Source organism: Loxodonta africana, chromosome 10, assembly GCF_030014295.1.
Source record: "Loxodonta africana isolate mLoxAfr1 chromosome 10, mLoxAfr1.hap2, whole genome shotgun sequence".
Taxonomy (NCBI): domain Eukaryota; kingdom Metazoa; phylum Chordata; class Mammalia; order Proboscidea; family Elephantidae; genus Loxodonta; species Loxodonta africana.
In genome coordinates, this window is record NC_087351.1 from 6478469 (window position 1) to 6503463 (window position 24995).

The 24995-nt window shown below is 45.1% G+C and overlaps 1 protein-coding gene and 1 long non-coding RNA gene across 2 annotated transcripts in view; one reads left to right on the plus strand and one right to left on the minus strand.

The window, feature by feature from the left end:
• Window positions 1-210: 210 nt before the first annotated feature.
• LOC104846857 (uncharacterized) lies at window positions 211-5196 on the minus strand. The gene is made up of 3 exons (XR_776021.3): window positions 4804-5196; window positions 1848-2099; window positions 211-1235 (listed from the first exon to the last, which is right to left on the minus strand). It is a non-coding gene; the product is annotated as an uncharacterized LOC104846857 (long non-coding RNA).
• FBN1 (fibrillin 1) overlaps window positions 3711-24995 on the plus strand; it is a 299714-nt gene continuing 278429 nt past the window's right edge. Inside the window, exons 1-2 of the mRNA XM_010599670.2 lie at window positions 3711-3826; window positions 4442-4786. Of these exons, the coding sequence (XP_010597972.2) occupies window positions 4623-4786 (164 nt within the window). The 5' untranslated portion in view covers window positions 3711-3826; window positions 4442-4622. The remainder of the gene's footprint in view (window positions 3827-4441; window positions 4787-24995) is intronic.

The window sequence follows — 24995 nt, forward strand, 5'->3', positions numbered from 1 at the left end:
CTTGGCTCTGCCGGCTCTCGAAAATCTTAAAGGCAAAGATATAACTTTGATGATGACTAAGCTATGGTGTTTTCAATTACCTCATATGCATTTGAAAGCTGAACAATGAAAAAGAGGACAGAGGAAAAATTGATGCATTTGAATTGTCATATTGGTGACGAATATTGAATATACTAGAAGAATGAAGAAAATACAACCAGAATGCTCCTTAGAAGCAAGGATGGTGAGACTTTATTTTGCTTACCATGGACATGTCATTAGGAAAGACCCAATCACTAGAAAAGAGCATCATGTTTGGTAAAGTAGAGGGTCAATGAAAATGAGGGAAACAAGATGGATTGACACAATAGCCACTATAAACAAAACAAAACAAAAACCCATTGCTGTCGCGTTGGTTCTGACTCAGAGCAACCCTATAGCCAGTATAAAACCAAAAAAGCCAAACCTGTTACCGTCAAGTCAATTCCAACTTGTAGGGACCCTATAGGACAGAGTAGAACTGCCCCATAGAGTTTCCAAGGAGCTCCTGGTGGGTTTGAACTGCTGACCTTTTGGTTACAACTGTCAAACTTAACCACTATGCCGCCAGGGTTTCCACAGCCACTCTAATGGGCTCAGATATATCAAAGATCATGAAGATGGTGCAGGACCGGGCAAAGTTTTGTTCTGTTATCCATGAGGTGGCCATGAGCTGGAGCCAGCTCAAAGGCAGCTAACAGCAACATCATGCTGATCTAATACACGTTGATTGCCTAGATAATGGAGATATTTATTATGTATTTAAAAATGCATTTTCCCTCTCAGTAATTAGGTTTTTTTTCCCCTTCTTTTGGACTTAATTGCCCAAAGAAGAGTATATAGCCTATAGCTTTCATCCAATACACAGAGGAAGCAAAAAGTATTTCCTCTACTGGAGGAAGAGGCCAAGTCAAAGAGAGAAGAAAAAAGGCAAAGGCTAAAGGCAAGTGTTCAATCTAAACCCCTCCCTTGGAGCTGAAACCCTGGAAGGCAGGTGAGGGTGGAGTTAGGAGTAATAGAAATGTCCAGATGTGCTGAATGGGGGACTTGCAGGGCACCAGGATTTGCTCCTTGCTTCTTGGGGAACAGCTTTTTATAAGGCCTGTGTTGGGTTGCTGCATTCAACATGTAGCTGAGGAGAATTCCAAGAGGGAGGAGTCCGGAGTGTCATACACATCGCTGGAGTGCAAGAAAGCAGGCAGAGTTCCCAGGCTCCCCTGCAGGTGCAGAAAAACCCAAAGAATTAGTGGACAGGACCATGCTTTTTTGGACCTCCAATAACATTTCTTCTTCTTGACAAATGGTATCTCTACTCAGATCCTTTTCCTAACTCAACAACCCCCTTGTTTCTACCTCAGTCGGCAGCTTTTTAAAATACCGCCCTGCCTCCTACCTGGGGATCTTTAAAAAAATACCCACATCAGGGCTGTACTCCATATCATTTAAATCAGAACATCTGGGGGTTGGATCCTGGAGTCAGAATCTTTTTTAAGCTCCTCAGGTCATTCTACTGTGTAGCCAGGGTTGAGAACCACTCCCTAAGTGAAGTTTAGTCATGTGTTTGAACTTAGGTTAAATGTCACTTTCTCAGGGAATCCTTCCTTGATCAGCTGCAACCTATGTCAAGTCCCCCTGTTATATTACCTCCAACTAATCACCCAGCACTTCTCCTTTTTCACACTTAACACCTGGGCAATTATTTGTTTTCAGTCTGCCTTTCCTTGTAGACTGCCTGCTGCCCGATAGAAGAAACGTTTTTGCCTTGCTCACCAATGAGCCTGGTTCAACCGTGCGCCAAATGGTACACAGTTCCCAACCCCACCCATTACCTTTGAGTTGATCCCGACTCACATCAACCCTGTAGGACAGAATAGAACTGCCCCATAGGGTTGGTTTCCAAGGCTGTAGCCTTTATGGAAGCCAAAGGCCACGTCTTTTTCTGGCAGCTTTTGATTAGCAGGCAAGTGCTTAGCCACAGCATCGCTGGGGCTACTTGGTATGTAGTCAGTGCTGGGTACGTAGTGAACGAATGGTCTTCTTCACTCAACTGGTGTGTGTAACCAAGGCTCCAGTTAATGAGTCTGCTGAGAGATTTGAGATTTTTTGTAGGTGAGATCTTAAACTAGACCACACATACTTACAGGTCTGCGACTTTAAATCTGCTGGTGTTTCCCATAACTTCACTGTTTTCAACTTCACCTATCATAACGTTCAGCAACTTCATCGTTACTGTTTTAATTCTGTGTGTGGACATTTTTATTCCCATTTTGTGACTGGACAGATTTGACAGAAGTTGAACAACTTGCTGTAGTCTCTATAACATCTTATCTGGCCACCAATACTTCAATAAGGAAACCTTGAACAGGATGCCTCCCCAGCCTCCCTGTTTCTCTTGAACTCTTGTTTCTGGCTTGACAGCTGGTGACCGCCACACAGAGATTTTCTGGGGTGGTCTGTAGTTCCAGCAGCTAGGGCCCAAGGTGCTAAAACCCTGCTGCTGTAGTGGTTGAGTGCTATGGCTGCTAGCCAAAAAGTCAGCAGTTCAAATCCACCAGGTGCTCCTTTGAAACCCTATAGGGCAATTCTACTCTCCTATAGGGTTGCTATGAATCAGAATCGACTCAATGACAACGGATTTTGTTTTGTTTTGTTTTTAAGCCATAAATAGCGTGCAGGCAACACCAAGCTTTATCCAGATAAAACCAAAAAAACCAAACCCATCGCCATCGAGTCGATCCCGGCTCATAGCGACCCGATAAAGGTGTGATAACTACTACGTCCTCAAAGCCACTAATTCACTGTGCCTTACATGTCCTGGAGAAGCAGTTCTGTCTCTCTCTCTCCCTCTGTGTGTGTGTGTATTTGGGGAGGTCAGGTGGGGCGTCCAAAGGAACCTCAATTTTAGCTGAGGGCTGGGCAAGAAGAACATCCATCCTTTCAGGGCCGCCGCCCCAAGTCCAACATTCACACAACAGGCCCCTGAGTTGGAATCTGACTCAGGCTCAGAGCATCCTGCATTCAGTCTAGGTGGCTACAAGTGAGCCTTGGAAGAGCTGCGCCTCGAACCCTCTCCCCCGCCGGCCTGCAGCTCAGCCCCCGCCAGCCACGGCCGGCGACGAGCTCTGCCCTAGCCTCCCGGCCTCCCGCCGCCCCTCGGTGCCGGGCAGGAGAGGCGCAGGGAGGCAGCGCCGGGGAGGCCTGGGCAGCAAGGACCAGTCTCCTCCCGCGCCGGGACGGCCGGGGCCTCCGGGGCTGCCGCCTCCAGCGCGCGTTCTTGGTGCAGGTGGCACCTCTTCCTGCGCTGGCCAGGCTGCCCAGATCACCGGAGAGGCTGATCTCGGCTGTAGACATCGCAGCCGCAGAGCGGGCTCCACGGTTGACCCCAAGCCCCGGCCGGGCAGCACCGATCACCTCTGCCTCCTCCCACCGCTCTAATCCAGTGAGCGAGGGAGGCCCAGCGCCGAGGCGGTGGTTGGCAAAGGGGAGTGGAAAGGGAGGATGCATGGGGCCGGCGGGTGGGGTGGTGAAGAGGGGGATGTAGGAGGGGGTGTCATTTTCTTTTTCGGTCTTTCTTTTTTTTTTTTTTTTCAAAAAGCATTTCTCTCGCGAGAAACCGCTGCGCGGACGATACTTGAAGAGGTGGGGAGAGGAGGGGGCCGCGGGAGCCGCCGCAGAGACTGTGGGTGCCACAGCGGACAGGCGGCCACAGCTGGGACAGCTGCGTGTGGCGCACAGCAGCGGCTGCCGCGGCCAGCACCGGGAAGCAGCTGCCGCCGCCGCCTCGAGAACCAGAGACGCCGCCTCTCCAGTGGGTGCAGCTGGGGTCCCGCCTGGGGTCCGGGCGGCCACCGGGGTTGGAGCTCCAGCCACGGAGGCTTTTGCGTTTGCGCCGAGGGCAGGGACTGGGGTGAGGGGCCGTCCCGGAACGCCCGCAGCTGGCGCTGGCCCTCCCCTGCCTGACAGCTTCCTGGCCCCGGGCTCCCGGTGCCGGGCTCCGCGTCAGATGCTCGGGGGGCGGTGGCAGCACCCGAAGCCGGCCGGGGACGGCGCGGCGGGTTTCCAGCCTGGCGGCTTGGCCGAGAGGACAGCCTGGGGATCTGGGGCGTTCAGAGCGCGCGTCGCGCGTAATTCGTGCCATTAAAAAAACAAACCCAGGGAACTCATCCCGGGGCTTAGGATCGTTCGGGACATGGGTACTTTGCTCCGAGCAATTCGGGCGGTGCCCGGGAGGCCGGGGGGTCGGCAGGAGCGGCGCCGCCGGGGGCCTGCGTTTTTCAGCCAGCTGTGGACCAAACGGTCTTCGCTACCCAAATTAACGCGCAGGCAGCGCGCGGGTTGGGCTTGAGAATGGGGACTGCAAGGCTTCAACATCCCCATGATCTTAATGTCTCTCCCGTTTCGGGAATTTGTCTCTGTGTTACAGCTGGCAGGGGCCGCCTGAAGTGGGAGGCAGCGCCTGGAGAAGGCGGGAGGAGCCCGGCCCGGGGAGCGGGCGGCGGGAGAGCGGGACCCCGGCTGCGCGGTGCGCTAAGGGCGCAGCGCCGGCCGCGGACCGAGCCCGGGGCGCAGCAAGAGTCGGCGTGAGCCCGCGGCCGCTGGGCACCATGCGGCGAGGGGGGCTGCTGGAGGTCGCCCTGGGATTTACCGTACTCTTAGCGTCCTACACGAGCCATGGGGCGGACGTGAATTTGGAGGCTGGGAACATGAAGGAAACCAGAGCCAGCCGGGCCAAGAGAAGAGGCGGCGGAGGACACGACGCGCTTAAAGGGTAATGGAATGGGTCACCTCCTTTCGTGTGGGTCTCCTCTCTTCCTTCTTCCGAGTACCATCATCCAGAGAAAATGAAAGTATCAATTCCTGAAGATAGATGGGTCCTTGGCAAGAACTTCTGGGGGCCTGGAACAGAGGTGCAAGAGTTAGCCGGTCCTCGCCTAGTTGTTGCTCCTTAAGGATTTCTGCCCTGGAGGAGAGGTCGTTGTAAAACGGAATCTTGGGCAAATTTTGGGAGGCGAGAAGGGCTCTTTGAGGAAGAAGGGGAGGAGCTGTGCCTGAGAGTAGAGAAGCCCGTTCCTTTCTCTCCCTGCCAATTCCGGTTGTGTATGGGGGGAAGGTACTTCCCTTGTGGGCATCTCTGCTGATGCACTCTCAGTTTGTAAGGGAGCAAGGAAAGGAAGGGATCCTAAGGATAGATGGTCAAAGGGGAAGACACACGGGGCTAATGGCTGACTCTCCTCGGAGTTATGCTTATTTAAATCAGGGACTGAATTTTCTGGGCAATACTGCCTTTCAGCTGTCTTTATGTTTTTGGTTGTACGGAGCTTTCCTTTCACGGTGGCTCAAGGCTGCTAGGGCTGACGCTAAGCCGCTGGCTTTATCCAGTGGTGTATGTGCTGTGTACATGCAATTGGATGCTCTGTTGACCTTCCATGCCCCTGTTACAGAAAATGTCTCTAGGGGAAAGATTTAAATCGGGGAGGTTGACCTAGAAGCGTTGTCAGTTCCCTAGACTAGGGTAGGAATGTACTTTTTCAGAATGAAAGAGAAATCTGTCTACGATTAGATTCAAGCCTCAATAGGAGAACAGGATGGACTGTAAATGACCCTTTTTATCTCCTAGGAGGAGCCTGTTAAATGGACCCAGACAGTAAATATACAGAGAACATCTATTATGCTCTTATGCTCTCCCTGTTGCTCTTTCCCTCAGTGCTTCTGTAGGTTGGTTGTATGGACCTGGGTGACCAAGTGACAGCATCACCCAGATGTGGGGCTCAGCATTTCATGTGTTCTTTTTGTGGTTTTAATTGCCCGTATGGTAGTGATATTTGTGTTTCTGTGGCCTAGTTAGAAGCCCTGGTGCCACAGTGGTTAAAACACTTGGCTGCTGACCAAAAGGTCAGCTGTTTGAACCCACTAGTCACTCCAGGGGAAGAAGGTGTGGCAGTGTGCTTCCGTAGAGATTTATAGCCTTGGAAACCTAATGGGGCTGCTACGAGTCAAAATCCACTCAACAGCAGTGGGTTTCTGTGTTTTTTTTTTTTTTTTTTTTTTGTGGCGTAGGTGCTGGGAAAAAAAGTGCAGTAAACTCAACTGACCAGCTTTTTTGAGTCCTAGTCTGGACTAGGATCCTTGGGTGGCACGGACAGTTAGGGACTCCTAGCCCAAAGATTGGTGGTTCACACCTACCCAGAGGGCCTTGGAAGACAGGCTGGGCGACCTGCTTCCGAAGGTCACAGCCTTGAGAATCCTCCGCACACACAGGACCTCCCTTCGTGAGTCAGAGTCGACTTGGTGGCAACTAACAACAGCAAAAGGCTGGACTAGGGACGAGATGATGGTCAGAGCCAAGGCGCTTAGGCTGAGGTAAAATGTGCATGATTTTCTGACCCCAGGAAGCTGTTTTGATTAATTTGGTTCCATCTTGGCCTTTGTTGAAAATAAATCTAGGATTCTGGCAATTTTGGAAAGGAAATTTGCTTATCGTGGTAAGGCTGCCCAGGCGTGGCAAATTTAATAAATGGGCTGAAACTCTGATTTTCATACATTCTCAAAGTGACCTGATTTAGTCCAGCATCTTTCTTTCAAAAATATATTTCTGATAGTTGGTCCAAGGATTGTGGGTTATTGTTAAACTGTTTAACATTGTCTCTCACCCCCAACCATACTTGACTAGCTTCACCTTTAATGGAGCTCTAGTGGTGCAGTGGGTAAGAGCTACGGCTGCTAACCTCAAGGTCGGCAGTTGAATCCACTGTCGTTCCTTGGAAACCCTATGGGGCAGTTCTACTCTGTCCTCTGTCTCCTGTCCTGTAGGATCGCTATGAGTCAGAATCGATTCAACGGCAACGGGTTTGGTTTTTATACATTATCTTAATATCTGTGGCTGAATGCATGGTTCCTGTAGTGAAGGAGGAAATGAGGGGCTTACTTCCGTGGATGAGTGTCTGTGGGGAGGTAGTCGGCATGGCCAACGTTTGTCTCATCTCTGTGTGCAGTCACCAACCAGCCTGTTTCCTCGGGAGACACAGACCCAGTGTGAAAACAGAAACTAAGTTTTACTTCATTGCTTAACAGGATGTCCACGCTTCTGCTTCTATTAGCATTTATTCCTGCTGGGTTTTACTTTTTTTATGATTATAGACAGACATCTCTCTTAGTATTTGATCCCTAACACTACTTTGTTAGTGGGCCGTCGAATCAATTTCGACTCATAGCGACCCCATGTGACGTACTAGAACTGCCCCATAGGGTTTTCTAGACGGTAATCTTTACAGGAGCAGATTGCCAGGTCTTTCTCCCTAGGCTCAAACTGCCAACCTTTTGGTTAGTAGCTGTGTGCTTAACTGTTGCGCCACTGGGCTCCTTAACACTGACTTTACCCTATTGCAAACTATTTTTATAAGGGCTTCTTTAAAATGTGATATGAACAGAATAGTAATTAAAGTTTTCCTAACTCTCGTGTTATCTTTATATATATAATTCTAATTGTTTCAGAGGATACACAATTAAGAATATTTTCTCCCCACCCAGTCTCTACATCTCAGAAACCAGTCTGTGTATTTTTCCAGAAACATTCTATGTGTATGTATCCTTTTTAATATGTGATACTGATATGTGAATGGAAATCCTGGTGGCGTGGATAAATGCTACGGCTGATAATCAAAAGGTTGGCAGTTTGAATCCACTAGGCGCTCCTTGGAAACTCTATGGGGCAGTTCTCCTCCGTCCTGTAGGGTTGCTATGAGTTGGAATTGACTTGACAGCAATGAGTTTTTGTTTGGTTATTGATATGTGATACTGTATATAACATATTATGTGTAAAATGTATGGAATGTGCTGTACAGAAGTTTTTATATATCTTTAGTGCACCATATATAAACCCGTATGGATATACCTCATGCATTTTTCTGGTGTATAGAAGCCCATGATGTGGTTCCTTAATGATGGATATTAAAATTATATTTCATCTTTTGCTATTACGGACATTCCTCTGCAAATCTGTGTGTATGCATGTGCAAGTTTATATGTGGTATAAATTAATAAAAATAGAAATGATTGAGTCAAAGGTTTTTCCATAGATTTAAGCAAACACAAATTCTGATATTAAATTTGAATAGCATTTAAAGTTTGTTTTCTCTGCTTATTGCCATTACAGTCTCGTATGAGTAAGTCTTTTAACCTTGCCCCTGTGTATAAATCACCAGGAAAAGCAGTTATGTATTACATTTTCCAGATATTGCTTAAAATTTCTGTTTCTGCTAGTTAAAATGTTACCAGCTTCAAAATTAGCCTGGTTGAGTTGAGTCAAACCTGTTTACCGTATTGATGGAAATGCAGAGTTTATGAAGTGCAGGTGATCCGTCACCCCAGAGTCGCCCGATGCCCAGCTGGTGGCAGCAACTTCCAGCACCTCCCTGTGTTTCCTGCCTGTCTGCTGGGCTCTGATCTCTTTTCCCGCAGACACACGCAGACACCGCCTGGTCTGTCTCTGATGCAGCAGGTGACTGTGACGTGTGCCTGGGCCGTCCTGGGATATGTACCCTTCTCCTGTCAGTGTCCTCTCCCCAGGCTGGCGACCCGCTAGTTTCCCCTCTCTAGGTGTGCAGTCCTAGCTTGTCTGCCTTTCCTTTCATCCCACTGCAAGTGTGTTGTTTTTTGTCTTTTTTCTGTCTCCCCACTGGGCAGCAGAAGTTGTTCCACAGTGGAAACTCAGGCATCCTCAAGTTTCTTCCCAGATTTCGCTGTTTTCTTAGAGTAAAACGCCAGTTTCTATTATTGCAGGAAATCCTTTTTTATGGAATGAGTGTGGCCCCCATTCACCCTGCAAAAGTTGGGTTTTGCTCGATTTTAAAATGAAAGTTTTGAAAGTTTCTAAAATACTTTTCAAATAATAAATACACAGTAGTTTTCCTTTGCCTGGACATTGCTTAACGTGTATGAAATGAGTATAAGAAAAAAATAAAACCCTTGCTTTGTTTGAATTTCAGTTCACAAGAATTTTTCTCAGCTCATTTTTGAACTTCTGGGATTAGGCAAAAAGTATGGGAAGCAGTCCAATCTTAAAAAAAAAAAACTCTCTACTTGAACAACACTAGTTATGCATCATTTATTTATGATTGCCTTATTGCTTGAGCTCCCAAATAAGGAAATATTACAGTTTCCTGTCAAAAGGAAAGCTTTTTTTTTCACAGTGAAACCCGTTTTCCCAGATTTTTGGTAAGATGGATTGAAAACTGCTGTCCTGGTTGCCTGGTTCATAGATAAATGAGACTCGTGGTATTTCATACAATTCATCCCCTTGTGCGTGGTTGCTTTTGGTCTTTGTTTATTTGTTTGTTTTTTCCAGAGGTCTTGTTACCAGAAAAATACACATGGAATAGTTCGTACACAGAGTAGATTACGTGGTGGCAAACTCTGAGGGATTAATTACATAGAAGTCTGTTGTTAAAATAAAGAACTTTAACAGGGAACACAGAAAAAGTTTTGTAGGGTTTATAAAGTCCATTTACTTTACCAAGAGGACCTTAAGACTTCATCTGAAGTCAGATGGGCTAATGATTAAGTATGGGGAAATGATTTCTGTGCTGGTATCGTTTATCTCCGCACTTATTCAAAAGCTTAAGCTAATATATTGGGACACCTTAAAAAAAAAAACAAAAACCTATATTCTTAAATAGAAGTTTTCAGCAATTCTACATTTGATACAGAAAAGGTAGAGACAAAATATTTTTATGTGATCCATTTTGTAACATTTAAGATATAGGAGTTTTTCCCCCAAAATGTATAAGTTGTTGGTATTGCAAATTCATTAAAACATGTCAGACCTATAGTGAAATGAGGTGAAGTTGGGTGAAAATGGAAGTATTGGTATCCCTCCAAGCTTATTCGGAATTTTAAAGAATATTGAAATGTTCCTTTGTTGCCTTGTGTAGCAAATACTTAGAAAGATGATTCTAATCAAGCGAAATATGAATTAAATTATTAGTGTATTCATGCAGTATTTATTTATTTAATTTTTTACAGTAAGCCAAACAACTAGCCTAAGAATTTAAGAATTTTAGTTTTCATTTTCAATGTGAAAACAAGATGTTAAAAATTTTTTCTTGAAAGAGAAATAAACTATACTAACACTTTCTTTGTTTCTAGAAACTAACCCGGCAGATGGGCCTATTCAAGCAACTTACTAATTTTTACATTAAAGCGATGAGAAAGCTGAAATCCATAATCTATCAGGCCTGAGTTATATGCCATAGACCCCGGGTGGTGCGAATGTTAAGCTGCTAACTGAAAGGCTAAAGGTTCGAATCCACCCGGAGGTGCTGCAGAAGAAAGGCCTGGTGGTCTGCTTCTGAAAAGTCAGCCACTGAAAACCCTGCGGAGCCAGTTCTACCCCGACACGCGCAGGGCCTCCAGGAGTCCCCGTCAGCTCAAAGGCCGCTGGTTATTTCTGAGTTACACACCAGGCACAGGAGAGTTCAGTGTTTCAAAATTGTTAAACTTGACTTCCTCGTTAGATTGTAAAATCATCAAAGACAAGAATCCTATCATAAGGGTTTTTTTTTTTAATTATAATTAACTTTTATTGATCTTCAAGTGAACGTTTACAAATCAAGTCAGTCTGTCACATATAAGTTTATATACACCTTACTCCGTACTCCCACTTGCTCTCCCCCTAATGAGTCAGCCCTTCCAGTCTCTCCTTTCGTGACAATTTTGCCAGCTTCCCACTCTCTCTATCCTCCCATCCCCCCTCCAGACAGGAGATGCCAACGCAGTCTCAAGTGTCCACCTGATATAATTAGCTCACTCTTCATCAGCGTCTCTCTCCTACCCACTGTCCAGTCCCTTTCATGTCTGATGAGTTGTCTTCGGGAATGGTTCCTGTCCTGTGCCATCAGAAGGTTTGGGGTCCATGAACGCCGGGATTCCTCTAGTCTCAGTCAGACCGTTAAGTCTGGTCTTTTTATGAGAATTTGGGGTCTGCATCCCACTGATCTCCTGCTCCCTCAGGGGTTCTCTGTTGTGCTCCCTGTCAGGGCAGTCATCGATTGTGGCCGGGCACCATCTAGTTCTTCTGGTCTCAGGATGATGTAGGTCTCTGGTTCATGTGGCCCTTTCTGTCTCTTGGGCTCTTAGTTATCGTGTGACCTTAGTGTTCTTCATTGTCCTTTGCTTCAGGTGGGTTGAGACCAATTGATGCATCTTAGATGGCCGCTTGTTAGCATTTAAGACCCCAGACGCCACATTTCAAAGTGGGATGCAGAATGTTTTCATAATAGAATTATTTTGCCAAATGACTTAGAAGTCCCCTTAAACCATGGTCCCCAAACCCCCGCCCTTGCTCCGCTGACCTTTGAAGCATTCATTTTATCCCGGAAACTTCTTTGCTTTTGGTCCAGTCCAATTGAGCTGACCTTCCATGTATTGAGTGTTGTCCTTCCTATCATAAGGGTTTTAACACCAACTTATTATGAGATGGGGTTTCAAAGAGTTCATTTCTTCAGTAAGCCTTGATTGAATGCCGCCCTGCACTTGGCTCTGTGGAATGCCAGCGGTGTTACAGCCCACAACCTGGAGGGTCTTAACATTTAGTAGGTGTGGGAGTCTAGTATTAAGTAAAAACAAATAATAATAACAATAATAGGAGTGGTAGCTAAGGTTTAGCTAACGTGTATGTGCCAGGCACTGTTGTGCTTTACATTAAAGTTTACAGTTTAGTTAACTCATTTAACTTACACAACACTGCTATAAGGTGGGTCTGCTTATTAGCTCCATTTGCGGTTGAGAGCTGAGGTACACCGAGGTTAAGATCTAAAAACAAATTCTTAACGTTAAAATTTCTTCATTAATTTTAATTATGGTTTTGGTTTTTCATCCCATTGAACAAAAATACAGGACTCTAAGGCATCAGAAAAATTCCACTTAAAAAATTCATAGTATTTCTTTGTGCTAGGGTATAAATCCCAGATATTGTTAATCAGATGGTGATATTTAGTGATAAGCTTTCTCTACCATTTCTGCAAAGGCAATAATAAAACACAGAATCACAGAATGTCAGGGCTGGAGGACTGTGGGTGGCACATATATTATTCCTTGAATTTAAGGAGCCCTGGTGGTACAAGGGTTAAGCCCTTGGCTAACCAAAAGGTTGACAGTTCAAACCCACCCAGGGGCTCAGAAGGAGAAAGACTTGGCAATCTGCTCCAGTAAAGATTACAGCCTAGGAAACCCCATGGGGCAGCTCTACTCTGTCACATGGGGCTGCTCTGTCAAAATCAAACCCGCGGCACCTAACAGCAGCAGCAGCAGCAGGGCACCGTCCCAGCCGCCCTCCTTCTGCGTTGCTTGAGGCTCTGAGCTGAGTGTGTTGCTCATGGTGGCATTCAGGATCCCTTGCTCTCATGTCCCACGTGAGAAATTTCTCTCAGAATAAAGTAGCAAGAGATGTTTATCTTTCCCGACAAATTAGTATAAGTCGCAAGTCTATTACCAGTAAGATGTGTTATTTAATTCTGCTTCCTCTTTTACCTGGGCTGCCTGTAAGTTCAGAGCCAATTTTATATTAAGTTACAGCATGAATGATAAAGAATAGCAAGCTCTGATGTATCATTTGCTATTCCACTTTCTGTATATTAATTCATTTAATTTGTAACTCCTTTATGACGGTAACTAGCACCTATTTGCCTAATTTAACCAGTGAGGAAGCTGAGGAGAGTTTATTACCACAGGGATGTGAACTCGTAAGAGGTAGAGCTGGGAGACCTGGCTTTATAGTTGAGGCTCTTAAGTAACGTTATTTTACTGCTTCTCGTTATAGTAATCTAATAGTTGTGGAGTTTGTCTCCTCCTGCCATAGCCTTGGTACCTTCGTCTTCCCAGAGTCCTCCCCCACCTTTCCTGTGGGGAAAGACTTAACCTTTACTGAAGGCGGATGCAGTTACAACCCAAGGGACACATCAGCGTGGGAATAGTATTAATTAGAACAGACCTCACAGTGAAAGTTCAGCAGGGTTTGGTAAACTACCTCCAGCCAGGGCTTCAGACTGGTTCCTTCTGGTTTGAACCCCTGCTGAGAACTGACATTTCTAACAAGTTCCTAGGAAGTTATGCATAAGAATCACCTGGCGGATCTCGTTAAAATGATTCGGTATATCTGGGGTAGAAATGCAAATTATCAGCAGGAAACTTGTTAGAAATGCAAATTCTCGGCAGGGGTTTGATCTGGGATGAAGTGGTTGGGAGCCTTGCCTCCGCCTGCGGCTGCCTGTTTTTGTAAATAAAGCTTTATTGGAACACAGCCATGTCCATTTGTTTCTGTATTATTTATGACTGTTTCACACTGGAGTGACAGAGCGGAGTAGTTGTGACAGAGACCATATGGCCCAAAAAGTCAAAATATTTATTGTTTGGCCCTTTGCAGAAAAAGTTTGCCGACCCCTGGTCTACATGGTAAGTGACTATCTGCTAAGACTGAGAGCTCCTTGGAAGCAGGGATCTTATTTATTTACCACTTTATCCCTAGGGAGTGAGCACATGGTAAGTGTTCAATAAATAATTTTTGTTTGATTGACCAATTTTCATCAAACAGTGGTTGGTGGATTTGAACTGTCGACCTTTTGGTTAGCAGCCTGAGCTCTTAACCACTGTACCACCAGGGTTCCACTGGTTGACTGGGTAAGGTTAATTATAAAAATTGGAGTTTGGAAGAGGCATAGGAGAGAAATACAGGAAAAATTTGAGTGAAAAGACATGGAAAGGATATGAAGTGTTTGGACTCACAGACTTTGGGCAGGTCTCCAAGGGGCACCATTTGTAGTGTAGTCTATGAAACTAGTGCTCCCTGGAGTTGTGCGGTAGGCAAACTTGTGTGGCTGTACATGGACAGTGACATTGTCAGGGACATGAGAGACGAAGAGACATGAAGTTACTCTCTTGTTGTTGCAAATGGTGAGGATGGGGGCTATTCAAGGGTTCTAAGACCGGAACATGATCAGATTTTGCCACTGTGGCTGAGGTGTGATGGGTGTCTGGTTTAGAGACTAGGAAGACTAGAGGCAGGGAGACTTGGGAAGCTAATACAGATGTCAAGGTGATGCCTTGAGCAAAGGCAATGGAGTAGTGAAGAAGGGGGAACACACCCAGAGGTGTTCACGAAGCAACATGGGCAGCGTCTGATCACTTGGTTTGAGAGGCAGAGGGGAGGAGGCACCTAGGGTGCTTCCATCGTTCATGCTTTAAACGCCAGGAAAGTGGAGGTGCTGTGAACAGAGGTGGCAGGAAAGGCAGGCTGGCTTAGATGATCCAGTGGCAGGTGCAGAAGGGAGACTGTCCTGGTCACCTAGGGGTGTGGTTGTCAGAGAAAGAGAAGGAGTGAATTGGAAGGCGATGTTGAAAAATACTCTGGGCTGAGTGCATATGAGATTCTAGGAGAATCATAGGGCAGAGAGAAAAATAGTGGGGGCAAAGGAGAAAATGAATTTAGCTTTTGACAAGTTGAGTTTGGATAAGAAAATCATGATTCTAATTGTGGCTTCGCAGCTAATAAAATGCATGACCTCAGACCAGTAAGTTAATTTCTATGGGTCTCCGTTCTCTCATCTGTAAAATAAGGAGGCTGTATTAAATAATCTCTCTTCAGATTCATGTCCAGCCCTCAGATTCTGGTTTCAATGGCTGTTCGTTTAGCTTCCTGTGGATTACTGGAAATACTGTAGTGAACTCTGACACCTTTGAAGAAAAGCTTCCTGAAAACAGAGGACAGTGGTTTAGGTATTTTTGTGAAAATGAGGCATTTTCTTTCTGACTATTTTATACTTTCTTACAAGTAAAGTTTCCTATTTCAAGGTTATGTTAATAAAGATTGTGTATTTCAGGAACTTTCTGTGATTATTTCTCACCACCTGTGTAAAAGAAGAATAGCAAGCTACATGATAACAAAATGAGCAGCGTAACCTCACAAGCACTTGAATTTTGCCAAGTACAGGCAGCATGTAGATACGGAGTCCAGGCTTTTCCAGAGAGCTTGATCTTGAACAAGGACTGCTAGGTCCTGTGGCCACAAGATGGCTGCCACTAGCATTTAGGGTCCCATGCATCCTGCTTCATGTCTGGCTGAGGGAGAGTGAAGAAGAACTTTTCCAGAAGCCTTCGGAAGTCTCTTCCTTTACTTTAGAACTAGAGCCATCTCTTCCCTGTTAGGAACCAACCCCTCACAAGGCTGATAGGTGGGCTAACCCTTCGGCCAGTCGTAGTTCCCCCAGGAGCTGAGGGAGTGATCAACTGCCCCTGAGGCACATGATTGCATAGGCAAGAGATGGATTCCTAAACCAAATGGGGAGTTTTCTGAGGAAATAGGGAGAGAGATTGGAAGCTGGATAGGCAAATAACAATATCCATCTCCATACACATTACAGCTTATCAGACATGAAAACGTTGTTGTTGTTTGCTTTCAGCTACTATCGACTCATGGTGACCCCATGCACAATGGAATGAAATGCCGCCAGGTCCTGTGTCATCCCTGTGATCGGTGGTGGATCAGACTGTTGTGATCCATAGGGTTTTCACTGGCTAATATAGCACCGTTAATGAAAAACTAAATAAAAACAAAATCGTTGGTAGTCTCTTTACTACTGCAAAACAAACTATTTTCATTTGTGAGTGTTTTTGGTTATCTAATTAACAAATTACCCTAAACTTAGCGGCATAAAACAACAATAATTTTATTATTCCTCATGATTCTGTGGGTCAGAAATTTAGACAGGGAACAGCAGTGAATCTTGTCTCTGATCCTCACGATGCCGTTGGGGCCGGAATGAGCAATATGACTTCTTCTCGTGCGTGTCTGGTGCTGTGACCCTGGACTGGCGCCTGCAGCCCTTTTCCCTTTGGTGTGGTTTATCTAAATGGACGAGTGGAGGAGGGGAATGAAGGAAAGAAAGAGCCACTTGTCTGGCTGTGCTCAGGGCCTTCCGGATTTTAGTGCTGTCTCCCTGCTGTCTCCTGCTGGGATGGTGCAATGAAGTGTGGTTTTTCAAACAGGGAAACTGAGTCCAGGTGCAATGACCAGGCCTTGCGCAGGGTGAGTGTCTGCTGTATTGGAGCGTGAACACCAGCCTCCTGACACACGATTCACAGGCTCTGACCCCACATGCTGGCCTTATCCCCACTTGAATGGCTTGGAGGCTGGCTGGAATGGCTGGAGTGGGCTCATCTGTTTGTGATCTCTGTTCTCAAAGTTGGCTGGCTTGCCTTCGCTGAATCTCAGATCATCTCTGTCTTCACATGGTCTCGCCAGCCAGACTTTTTACCTGGCAGCTCAGGATTCCAAGAGCTCCAAAGTGATGTTCACCTCTTGAAGTGAGGAGCAGCGATGCATACAGGGAGGGAGACATTGTTGGGGGCCATCTTTGAAGACTGGCTACTACAGTGAGGCAGAGGATCTTTGTGAAGGATAACCTGATGTTTTAGGTTTTAGTTCTAACTTGATCAAATTTAATTGGCTTCCCCACCCAGGATTCTTCTCTGTATTTTGGTGCTGGGAACTTAAAATGAAAAATGCTTCATAAATAATGTGTCTGCATATTCTGTTAGACCAACGGTAAGGGCATTGTTCATAACTTGTCCACAGCTCCGCATATGAAGATGTCACCAAGCCCAGGAATAAGATTATTGTTATTGTTGTTAGATGCCATTGAGTCGACTCTGACTCGTGGCAATCCCAGGTAAGGGTGTATAATAACTCTACAGAACGAAATGTTCGTGGCTCCACCCTCTGTATTCCTCCCAGTCGCCAGCTGCTGGAGTCCATCGTTGGGGTTAGTGTGCAGATCCTTCTCACGGAGGTCCTCCCGTGCTCTCGTGGGCCCGCTGCTTGGCCAAACATGATGTGATCCTTCCTGGTAATGCGTCCAAAGCAAATGAGTCGGACAGCGTTCTCTTGTGATCCGTAGGTTTTTCACTGGCTAATTTTTGGAAGTAGATTGCTAGATCTTCTTAGTCTGTCTTAGTCTAGAAGCTCCACTGAAAGCTGTCCACTGTGGGTGACCCTGCTGGTGTTTGAAATACTGGTGGCCATAGCTTTAGTATCACAACAACGCAGAAGCTATCATGGTACAACAAACTGATAGGTGGGGGGTGGAATAAGATTATAGTTTTTAATAAACTGGCATGTTTTGTTTCCTTTAGCTTATAAGACACTCTGGGACAAATTTAGTGTACAACCACACTAATTTATTAGCTTAGGTAATTGGTATGTTTTGCCTTCTTTCTATATGGATTTTTTTTTGAATCAGGAGTTATAATTAATGCATAAAAATAGGTGTGAAATTAGCAATAGAATTGATATTGCAAAGAGCTTAAATCTATTACTTTATAATAATACACATGGCAACCCCATGTGTGTCAGAGTAGTACTGTGCTCCATAGGGTTTTCAATGGCTGATTTTTCAAAGTAGGTCTCCGGGCCTGTCTTCTCAGGCGCCTCTAGGTGGACTCGAACCCCCAATCTTTTGGTTAGCAGTTGAGACTGATGTTTGCACCACCCAAGGACTCCAAATAAATGGGATAGCGCTGGGTTAAGAGAATAAACTCGGATTAGGAATATTGTTAAATTTAGATTGTGGAGGCCTGATTCTGTATCACATCCTGGCTTTAAGTTTCTTGTGACTCTCAACTTAAGTGACTATCTTTTGTTGAAGTTATCACCGACTCTATTTATCCAGCCCCCTCAGAGGTGGAAGGGAGAGAGGAGAATTCTCTATCACCACCGTGCCTAGCCAAAGATGTATTCCAGACAGCTAGCAGGCTCAGATTGGGGGAACTGTTCCATTAGACAAGTGATTTGGTTCAGTGTTTTCAAGGGTTGTGAATTCCTAGACCATCAGTCATACTTACATTCAAATATAAGTATCCAAACACATCTAAGTCCAAATATGGTGCAACCGTTTCATGATGTCGCTGTTGGGAGACAGGATTTATGTTGGCCCTGTGGGCACGTTATGTCGGCTGTTAAGTTTCGTGGTTTTGAGTTGAAGCTTGGTAATAGCTCTAATAAGTAATGTGTTCCAGAGGCAGCTTTTTGTTTGTTGTTTTGTTTTGTTTGTCTCGCCTCATCCTTCTTTGTCTTTTCTTCTTCTTTTTTTTCTGAGTAACTTCATAAGCAGGGCCACATATAAAATAGGGAGAACAGGGATGCCAAATAAGGATGAAAACACTAAGAAAAATACATAAATCCTAAGTAAAATATAAAATTTTTACCTGGAGGTCTTGGGATGTTCAAAGAGAAAAACAGAAATGCGGTTTTTGTTAGGGACAGGGAGGAAAAAGGCTGAGAGAGGGAGGAGCCAGGAGTTAGGGGAAAGTTTTGAAAGGAAGAGCCCTGTCAGCTAGTGACCTGGGCTGGACAGAGCAAGTGCCCCATCTGGTGACAGCTCCCTCACTCTGAGCAGCATTTGGCACTAGGTGACCTGTGGCTGAACAGGACCCTTCAGGGGACAGAGGGCTTTTGGAGGAGATTGGTGGCATAGGAAGAGAGATAGACACTCAGATGCCAGAAAACGTTTCTGTAAAAACACTTACATCATGATGTAATTGGTTTTATTGAATTGTACATGTGAAAAATAAAGTGTTGAACTGGCAAATGTGGTGTTCTTTATATTTTTACAACAATAAAAAAAAGATTTAAAGGAATGCAGTAGAAAGGTCAATCTGTCACTTATTATGCACCTATCTATATGTAATTTTGGTGCAGTTATTATGCACCTATGTATATATAAAGTTGGGTGTACTCCACACCCCTTCACCCCTTGGATAACCATTTATTACCTATCCCCCAGCCATTTAGTGCTAATTTAGAAGACTGTGTGATCAGACTGTAATAGATTTGTGCTTTTGAGGAATACCTCTTAAAGGCCCTTCTTACTCTAAAATGTTCTTTTCACAAGTGAAATCATGACTCGGATCTCGAGTAGCTAAAAGGGCCGTCTTTACAAAACTATTACAAATTAGAGTTTTAGTGGGTCAGACATTCAGAATTTGTAGATCTGAAACCAAGGACTGGAGGATGCTCATTAAGAAGTGCTGTTCCAGGTGATTATTTTCTTGTCCACTTCACAGGTGCGGAAGCTGAGTCACAGGGTGGCCAAGCCCCACTTAAGTAGAAATGTGTTGCTGGGAAGGACCCCTGAGTGGCTCGGTGGTTAAAGATCTCAGCTGCTAACTGAAAGAACAGCAGATTGAAGCCACCAGCAGCTCCACAGGAGAAAGATGTGGCAGCCTGCTTCCATAAAGATTTACAGTCTTGGAAACCATGGGGCAGTCCTGCAGTCCTACAGTCCTGTAGGGTTGCCATGAGTCGGTATCAGCTCGATGGCAATGGGTTTGGGCTTGGTGGTTTTAAGAGATTGTTCACACTTTGGAGGGGTTGCCTGGTGTCTGCAAATCCTCAGTGGTGCCAGTGAGCAAACCTCCTGTATGACACAGGCATGGACATTTTCTTTGTCTCGTTTATTTGGCCACGGACAGAGTGATCAGTCTCTCATGGGTCAGCCTTGGTTGGAGACGGCTAGTGTTTTAGATCCCCAGTGTTACCTAACTCAGTGGAAGCCTCCGAACAAGGTGGAGTGGGATGGAGCCTTCATAGGCAGTAGTTGCCAGTGGGGCGTAGCAGCTGAGGGGGTGGGAGAAAGAGGTGTGGGAGTCTTCTCTGGGCTTCTGAAGGGTAACGTGCCCCCCCACCCCCCCCCAGTCCCCTCACTTTTTATTAGCAATTAGAGTGAGTGTCAGAGGTCCTGGAATGGGACCACGGCAGCACTAGGACTCATGAGTAAGCGTGAGCCCCTGTTTTATGACTTGCTGACCCAGTTGCCCAAACTGCTGATTTACACATTTAGCGTCCATTTAATAAACATGAAAATGAAGAAAAGATTTCTAAAATGCTTACCTTTTCTTCTATACCATCCCCTACAGTAATTTATAGAACATCTGCCTAATCCAAGTAACAACTCTTTATGGAGTATCAGCTGTGTTTGAATTGGACTGACTGCCGAGTTCTCAGAATGAGCACTCTGTCACAACCTGTTGATGTTTTTATCTTCTTTCCAGTCATTCTAGACAGAATTACCATTTGGAGTCTCTTTACCTCCCTTGACTGATGGGGTTACTGTCTGAGGCGATCAGGACACTATGCAAGGAAGGGCTGTCCTACAGCAATCCTCAGGTTTACAAAGAGTTCGCATCTTTCACGGCCTGCCGCTGCCTCACACCCTGGAGCTCGCACCACTGACCTCAAGTTGGCACATTTTATATCCCATTGCCACCCTGTGGGCTCTGCACCCCCCAGGGCCACAGAGTTGATGTTTTAGCTGGAATCTGAGAAAGTGTCTGAACATTTCCTGAAGAGTTGGCTAGGAGCGACTTGGCAGTTTAGCCATAAAAACCCAGAGCTAGTGGCTGGGGTATACGTTATCATTACCTCACACTGTTTCCTATTGGAGCCTGGTTGTGGGTAGCTGGGTAGCATGGTGTTGCTTGTGGGACTGTATTTTAAAAGAACTGAGGAGTCATTTTCAATGAATACTAATAGCCATTGGCTGTGTTTTCAGGGAAGCTTAGAAGCTTGAGGATAGACATGCCTGGGGTCAAATCCTGGCTCTGCCACTGCTAAAAGAAAACCTCAGATAGAGTTGCTTGACCTCTCTGAACTTTGGCTTCCTCAGTTATAAAAATGAGATTATAATACTCATCTCTCTGGGTTGTCTATGGGGTGCTGGTGGCACAGTGGTTAAGAGCTTGGCTGCTAACCAAGAGGTCAGTGGTTGGAATCCACCAGCCACTCCTTGGAAACCCTCTGGGGCAGTTCTGCTCTGTCCTGTAGGGTCCCTACGAGTTGGAATCGACTCGACAGCAACAGGTTTGGTTTTTTTGGAGGGTGAGCTGTCCCAAGATTTAGGTTTCCTAGGCTGTCTGTAGGCTGCCCTCAGATGCTGTGGTGTTTAGTGGTGATGTGGGAGGGATCATGATGCTGCTGCAGGTAAGGAAAGCGAGGTGCGAGCGAGTTATTCAGAGACTGGCCTTTCCAGGTGAGGCAGAATGCTAATAATCACCAGCCTCTGGATACCACAGGCTCCAGTGTCTCTTCTTAAAAAAAAAATCAGAAAAATAGGAAGCAAGCTTGACTTCATAAAAAATTTAAAAAATGCAGCTTTAATGGAAACTTGTCTGTGGAGATCTGGTTATACTTAAAGGCAGTGTCTGGATAAAGTTTTATTCTTTAAATTCTCCCTTCCCTCAAACTGTGTTGCCTTCACTGGGAAATAAACTTCCTAAGTATTATTTCCCATCAGTATGTCCTCGTCAACTCCCTCTGAAAAGTTTGGATTTTTCTTTTTTTAATTGGTTAGATCTGGCAAATAGGCCTTGTCTCCTTCTTGATAAACACTTTTATTTCAAAAACCTTTGAAACAGGATCTTAGATTTTAGGAAATGGAAGGACTGGCCTGAAAACCACTTTCTTTGGCAGAAGTGCAAAGAGATACCCTGGGAGTTAGGACTGTTTTGTGGCGAGGTGGTTGGCCATTGTGGAAACGTGTTCTAATCGCCTCCATCAGAGTAAGGAATAGGTTATGGTCAGGTTGACAAGATGGTCACTGGCAATTCCAAACCACACTGCCCTTCCGCTCATCATCTCAGAGGAAAAGAGATAAGCTCTCTTTTCTAGTTTCTACATATCAGATCTCTTGAAAGACCCCGACCCTATTCCTGTCATATGCCTGTCATTGGGGCCAAAGAACCGGCCAGTTCATTGTGGCACTCCAACTGGCCAGGCTGGAGCCATGTGGCAGTCCCACCTGGTTTCCTTTTAAAAAAGAGGGTTTTGGTTAGCAGCGATGGGGAAGGGATGCCGGGTGGGTAAAAACAACACATCTGCACTGAACCGAGGGAGCTCCTTTTTCCATAGGGCCAGCCCTCCTGCAGCTCACTTTGTCATCACTCTTCTCTGTGGGTGCTTTGTGGTAAGGCCTGTTGCGTGATTTGGGGCCAGGGTGACTCAGGTCGGCCCCTGCTGAGAAGAGCCAGGGCGTTGGCTTCTCAACCAAATATTCCCCTCTCTGGCCTCCCGCCATGCAGCCTGTAATGCTCACATAGTACAAAGGGATTCTTATTGGCTGTTATTTTTCTCCTGTGCCTTATTTTTCTTGAGAAATTAAAAATCTTATTTTTTCATTTCCTCTTAACGATTCCCATTTTGATTTTGATGAGAGCTGACTTTCTGAGAGGTCATAAACTACTGAAGGTCCAGGGAAGTGGAACGAAGCGTCCGTGATCTTAACTTAGGCAGTTCTGGGACACAGGTCCTATATCCTGTACCCTCTCAGGCCGACCTCTGGTTAACTGATCGGTAGCAAATGCTAAGAAGTTGCACTTGCTTCGTATTTGCTTGCAGTCTATAAAAATAAGAGTATTTTAAATAAGGAATGTCTTAAACAGATAAAAGTTATTTTCCTATTCACCATTAAAAACATTCAAATGACCTAATGTCTCTGATCCCCTTGGGGTAAATCGCACCACCACCAGTATAATCAAAGTTCATAAAAGTAAAACTAATAACGATAAAAAAACCCAACCAAACAAAACCCAGGGACTTACTCACCTTACGTCCAAGGAAAGAGGTGAAGTTCAAATAACAAGGTAAACTTTTCTTTGTAATGTTTTAAAAACTTTTCATGACTTTTTATAAGAATATGCAAACAAATTTTTCCTTCTTTTCTCTTAAGCAATCCCACCTCACTGGGGCCTCTGTCACACACGGAACAGGGAGACGACAGGGCTGGCTTGTTTGCGTTTAGGCCCTTCCGCGAAGATAGTGTTTAAACCACAGATTCTCATGCATTAAAGGCTCCGAACACAGACCAGGTTTCTTGTTAAACGATTTCCTTCCGTCTTTTTATATTTCCCATGACTAGAAGTATTCTCCCATTTGTATGCAGAAGAGCCACGGTTCAGCCCCTTTAGGGACTTTACACAAATCACTTTCTTTCCCCTCAGACTCATCACTTGTTAACGCATAGGTTTATGTTTGTCGTAAGGAAAGACACCCGTATGAAAATGAAGCATGTCAAAAAGTAACGGTAATGCCCAAGGGAACCCGTCCCTCTGGGTTTCGATGCTTAATTATTTGCACAACTTTAGTTGAGTCATTTGTTCTTGGAACTAATGAGCATTAATGTTACTTAGTATCTGAATACTTGAGATTCATAACATTTTGGTTAATTCTTGCCACTTGTCACTATTCCCGACTCATAGCGACGCTATAGGACAGAGTAGAACTGTCCCATAGGGTTTCCAAGTAGTGGCTGGTGGATTCAAACTGCCAGCCTTTTGATGTTAGCAGCCTAGCTCTTAATCACTGTGTCACCAGGGCTCCAGATTGTGTCATACATTTTATTATTATTTTTTTTACAGTCATTCAAATCAGAATCCAAATAAGGTTCATATTTTGCAGTTGGTTCATATGTTTCTGAAGTATTTTTTAATATTTAGATTGCCCTTTTCTATCATTTTTTCCTTGAAATTTATTTATTGAAGAAACTGGGTCATGTCCTCTAAAACTGTGCTACTAAAAATGCCAGTTCACGAGAAATGCGCCAGAATGTAAATCCAGTATGTCGCTAAGCGTACTGGTTAGCTCAGCTGACGTTTTTTTCATAGCAAGACTTTCTGGATGAAAGAAGCAGCAAGATGATTTACGTTCTTTATCTCATTCTGAACCAGTAATACATAGTTTGGGGGCCAGAACTGGCCAGTTGGACCACACTTGGAGTCCACTGCTGTAGAGCTTCTCACAGTCCAGCGATGGCTGCATTCCAGGGGAGCGGTGCTTATCATGTCCATCTGTCCGCTGTATTTCTTGCGGACAGGTAGTTAGAGCTGGAGTCCTGACCCAATCCAGAATCTGCTTTTTGGCAAGAAGATGTTGTAAGTGTCATGTGTACTTCCCGTGGGAGGCTCATGTCTGCTCGTCTCTCTCTCAGTGGTGTTAGTAACCACTGACGATTATTGCCTGGATTCAGTAACTGGTTAGCGTGGCAAAATGGGACTATTCAAATTCTGTCATCTCCTATTTATTGATTAATAATGTAAAGAATTTACACCTAGTTTTGAATGCTCAATGCCTCACAGTTGGCAGTGTCTGCAGCGCTGCCAGCTCTGCTTTCTGCCTTCTCTAAACTGCCCCATGACTTTGAGGGTTGTGGAGAAATGATTTAATATCTGATATTAAGGTTTAACTATTGTGAGGTATAAAATTATGGACAATTCACACAAGAGGCGCCTGAGACTAGAGGGAGCAGAAAGAAAAGAATTCTGCAAGCGTCCAGTCTTCTGCCCTCATTCCAGCACCTCTGAAAATCAAGATGGAGGCACCCCGTGTGTTATTTTTATTTAGAGTAAGGAGTTTCCGGCAAGGGCCTTAGGAAAAGTTGGTAAAATTTTGGATTATGGGTGGAAAGAAGAAGATATTTAGAGACATTTTGACATTCAGAATGAACGTTTGTACCCTTATTTCAACATTGCTTTCTGGAGAATGCTCTTTTTATGTAAGAAATGGGAGCTAGTGCAGCTTTTGTTGTTAAGAGGGAAGATTCTGCAAAGCGCTGGAACATCCAGACCCCCTGAGGAAAAAAACGCTGGCACAGGAGCTTCCCAGTAGCTCCTGTCTGAGCGTTCCTGTTCTCTGTGCTGTGTGTGTGTATGCGTGCGTGTTCAGGTATATGTATGCAAGGTGCGTTTACTATGTGTTTCATGCCACTGAAAGGTTTATGTAGTTTTCTAAGGCATGATATATTTCTCCATAAAGTTCTCAGATAAATCTATAGTTTTTTTTGTAGTGGAGGCCTTGGCATTGGACATATTATCAGGAAAGACCAATCTCTAGAAAAGGACATTGTGTTTGGTAAAGTGGAGGGTTAGCAAACGTGAGGGAA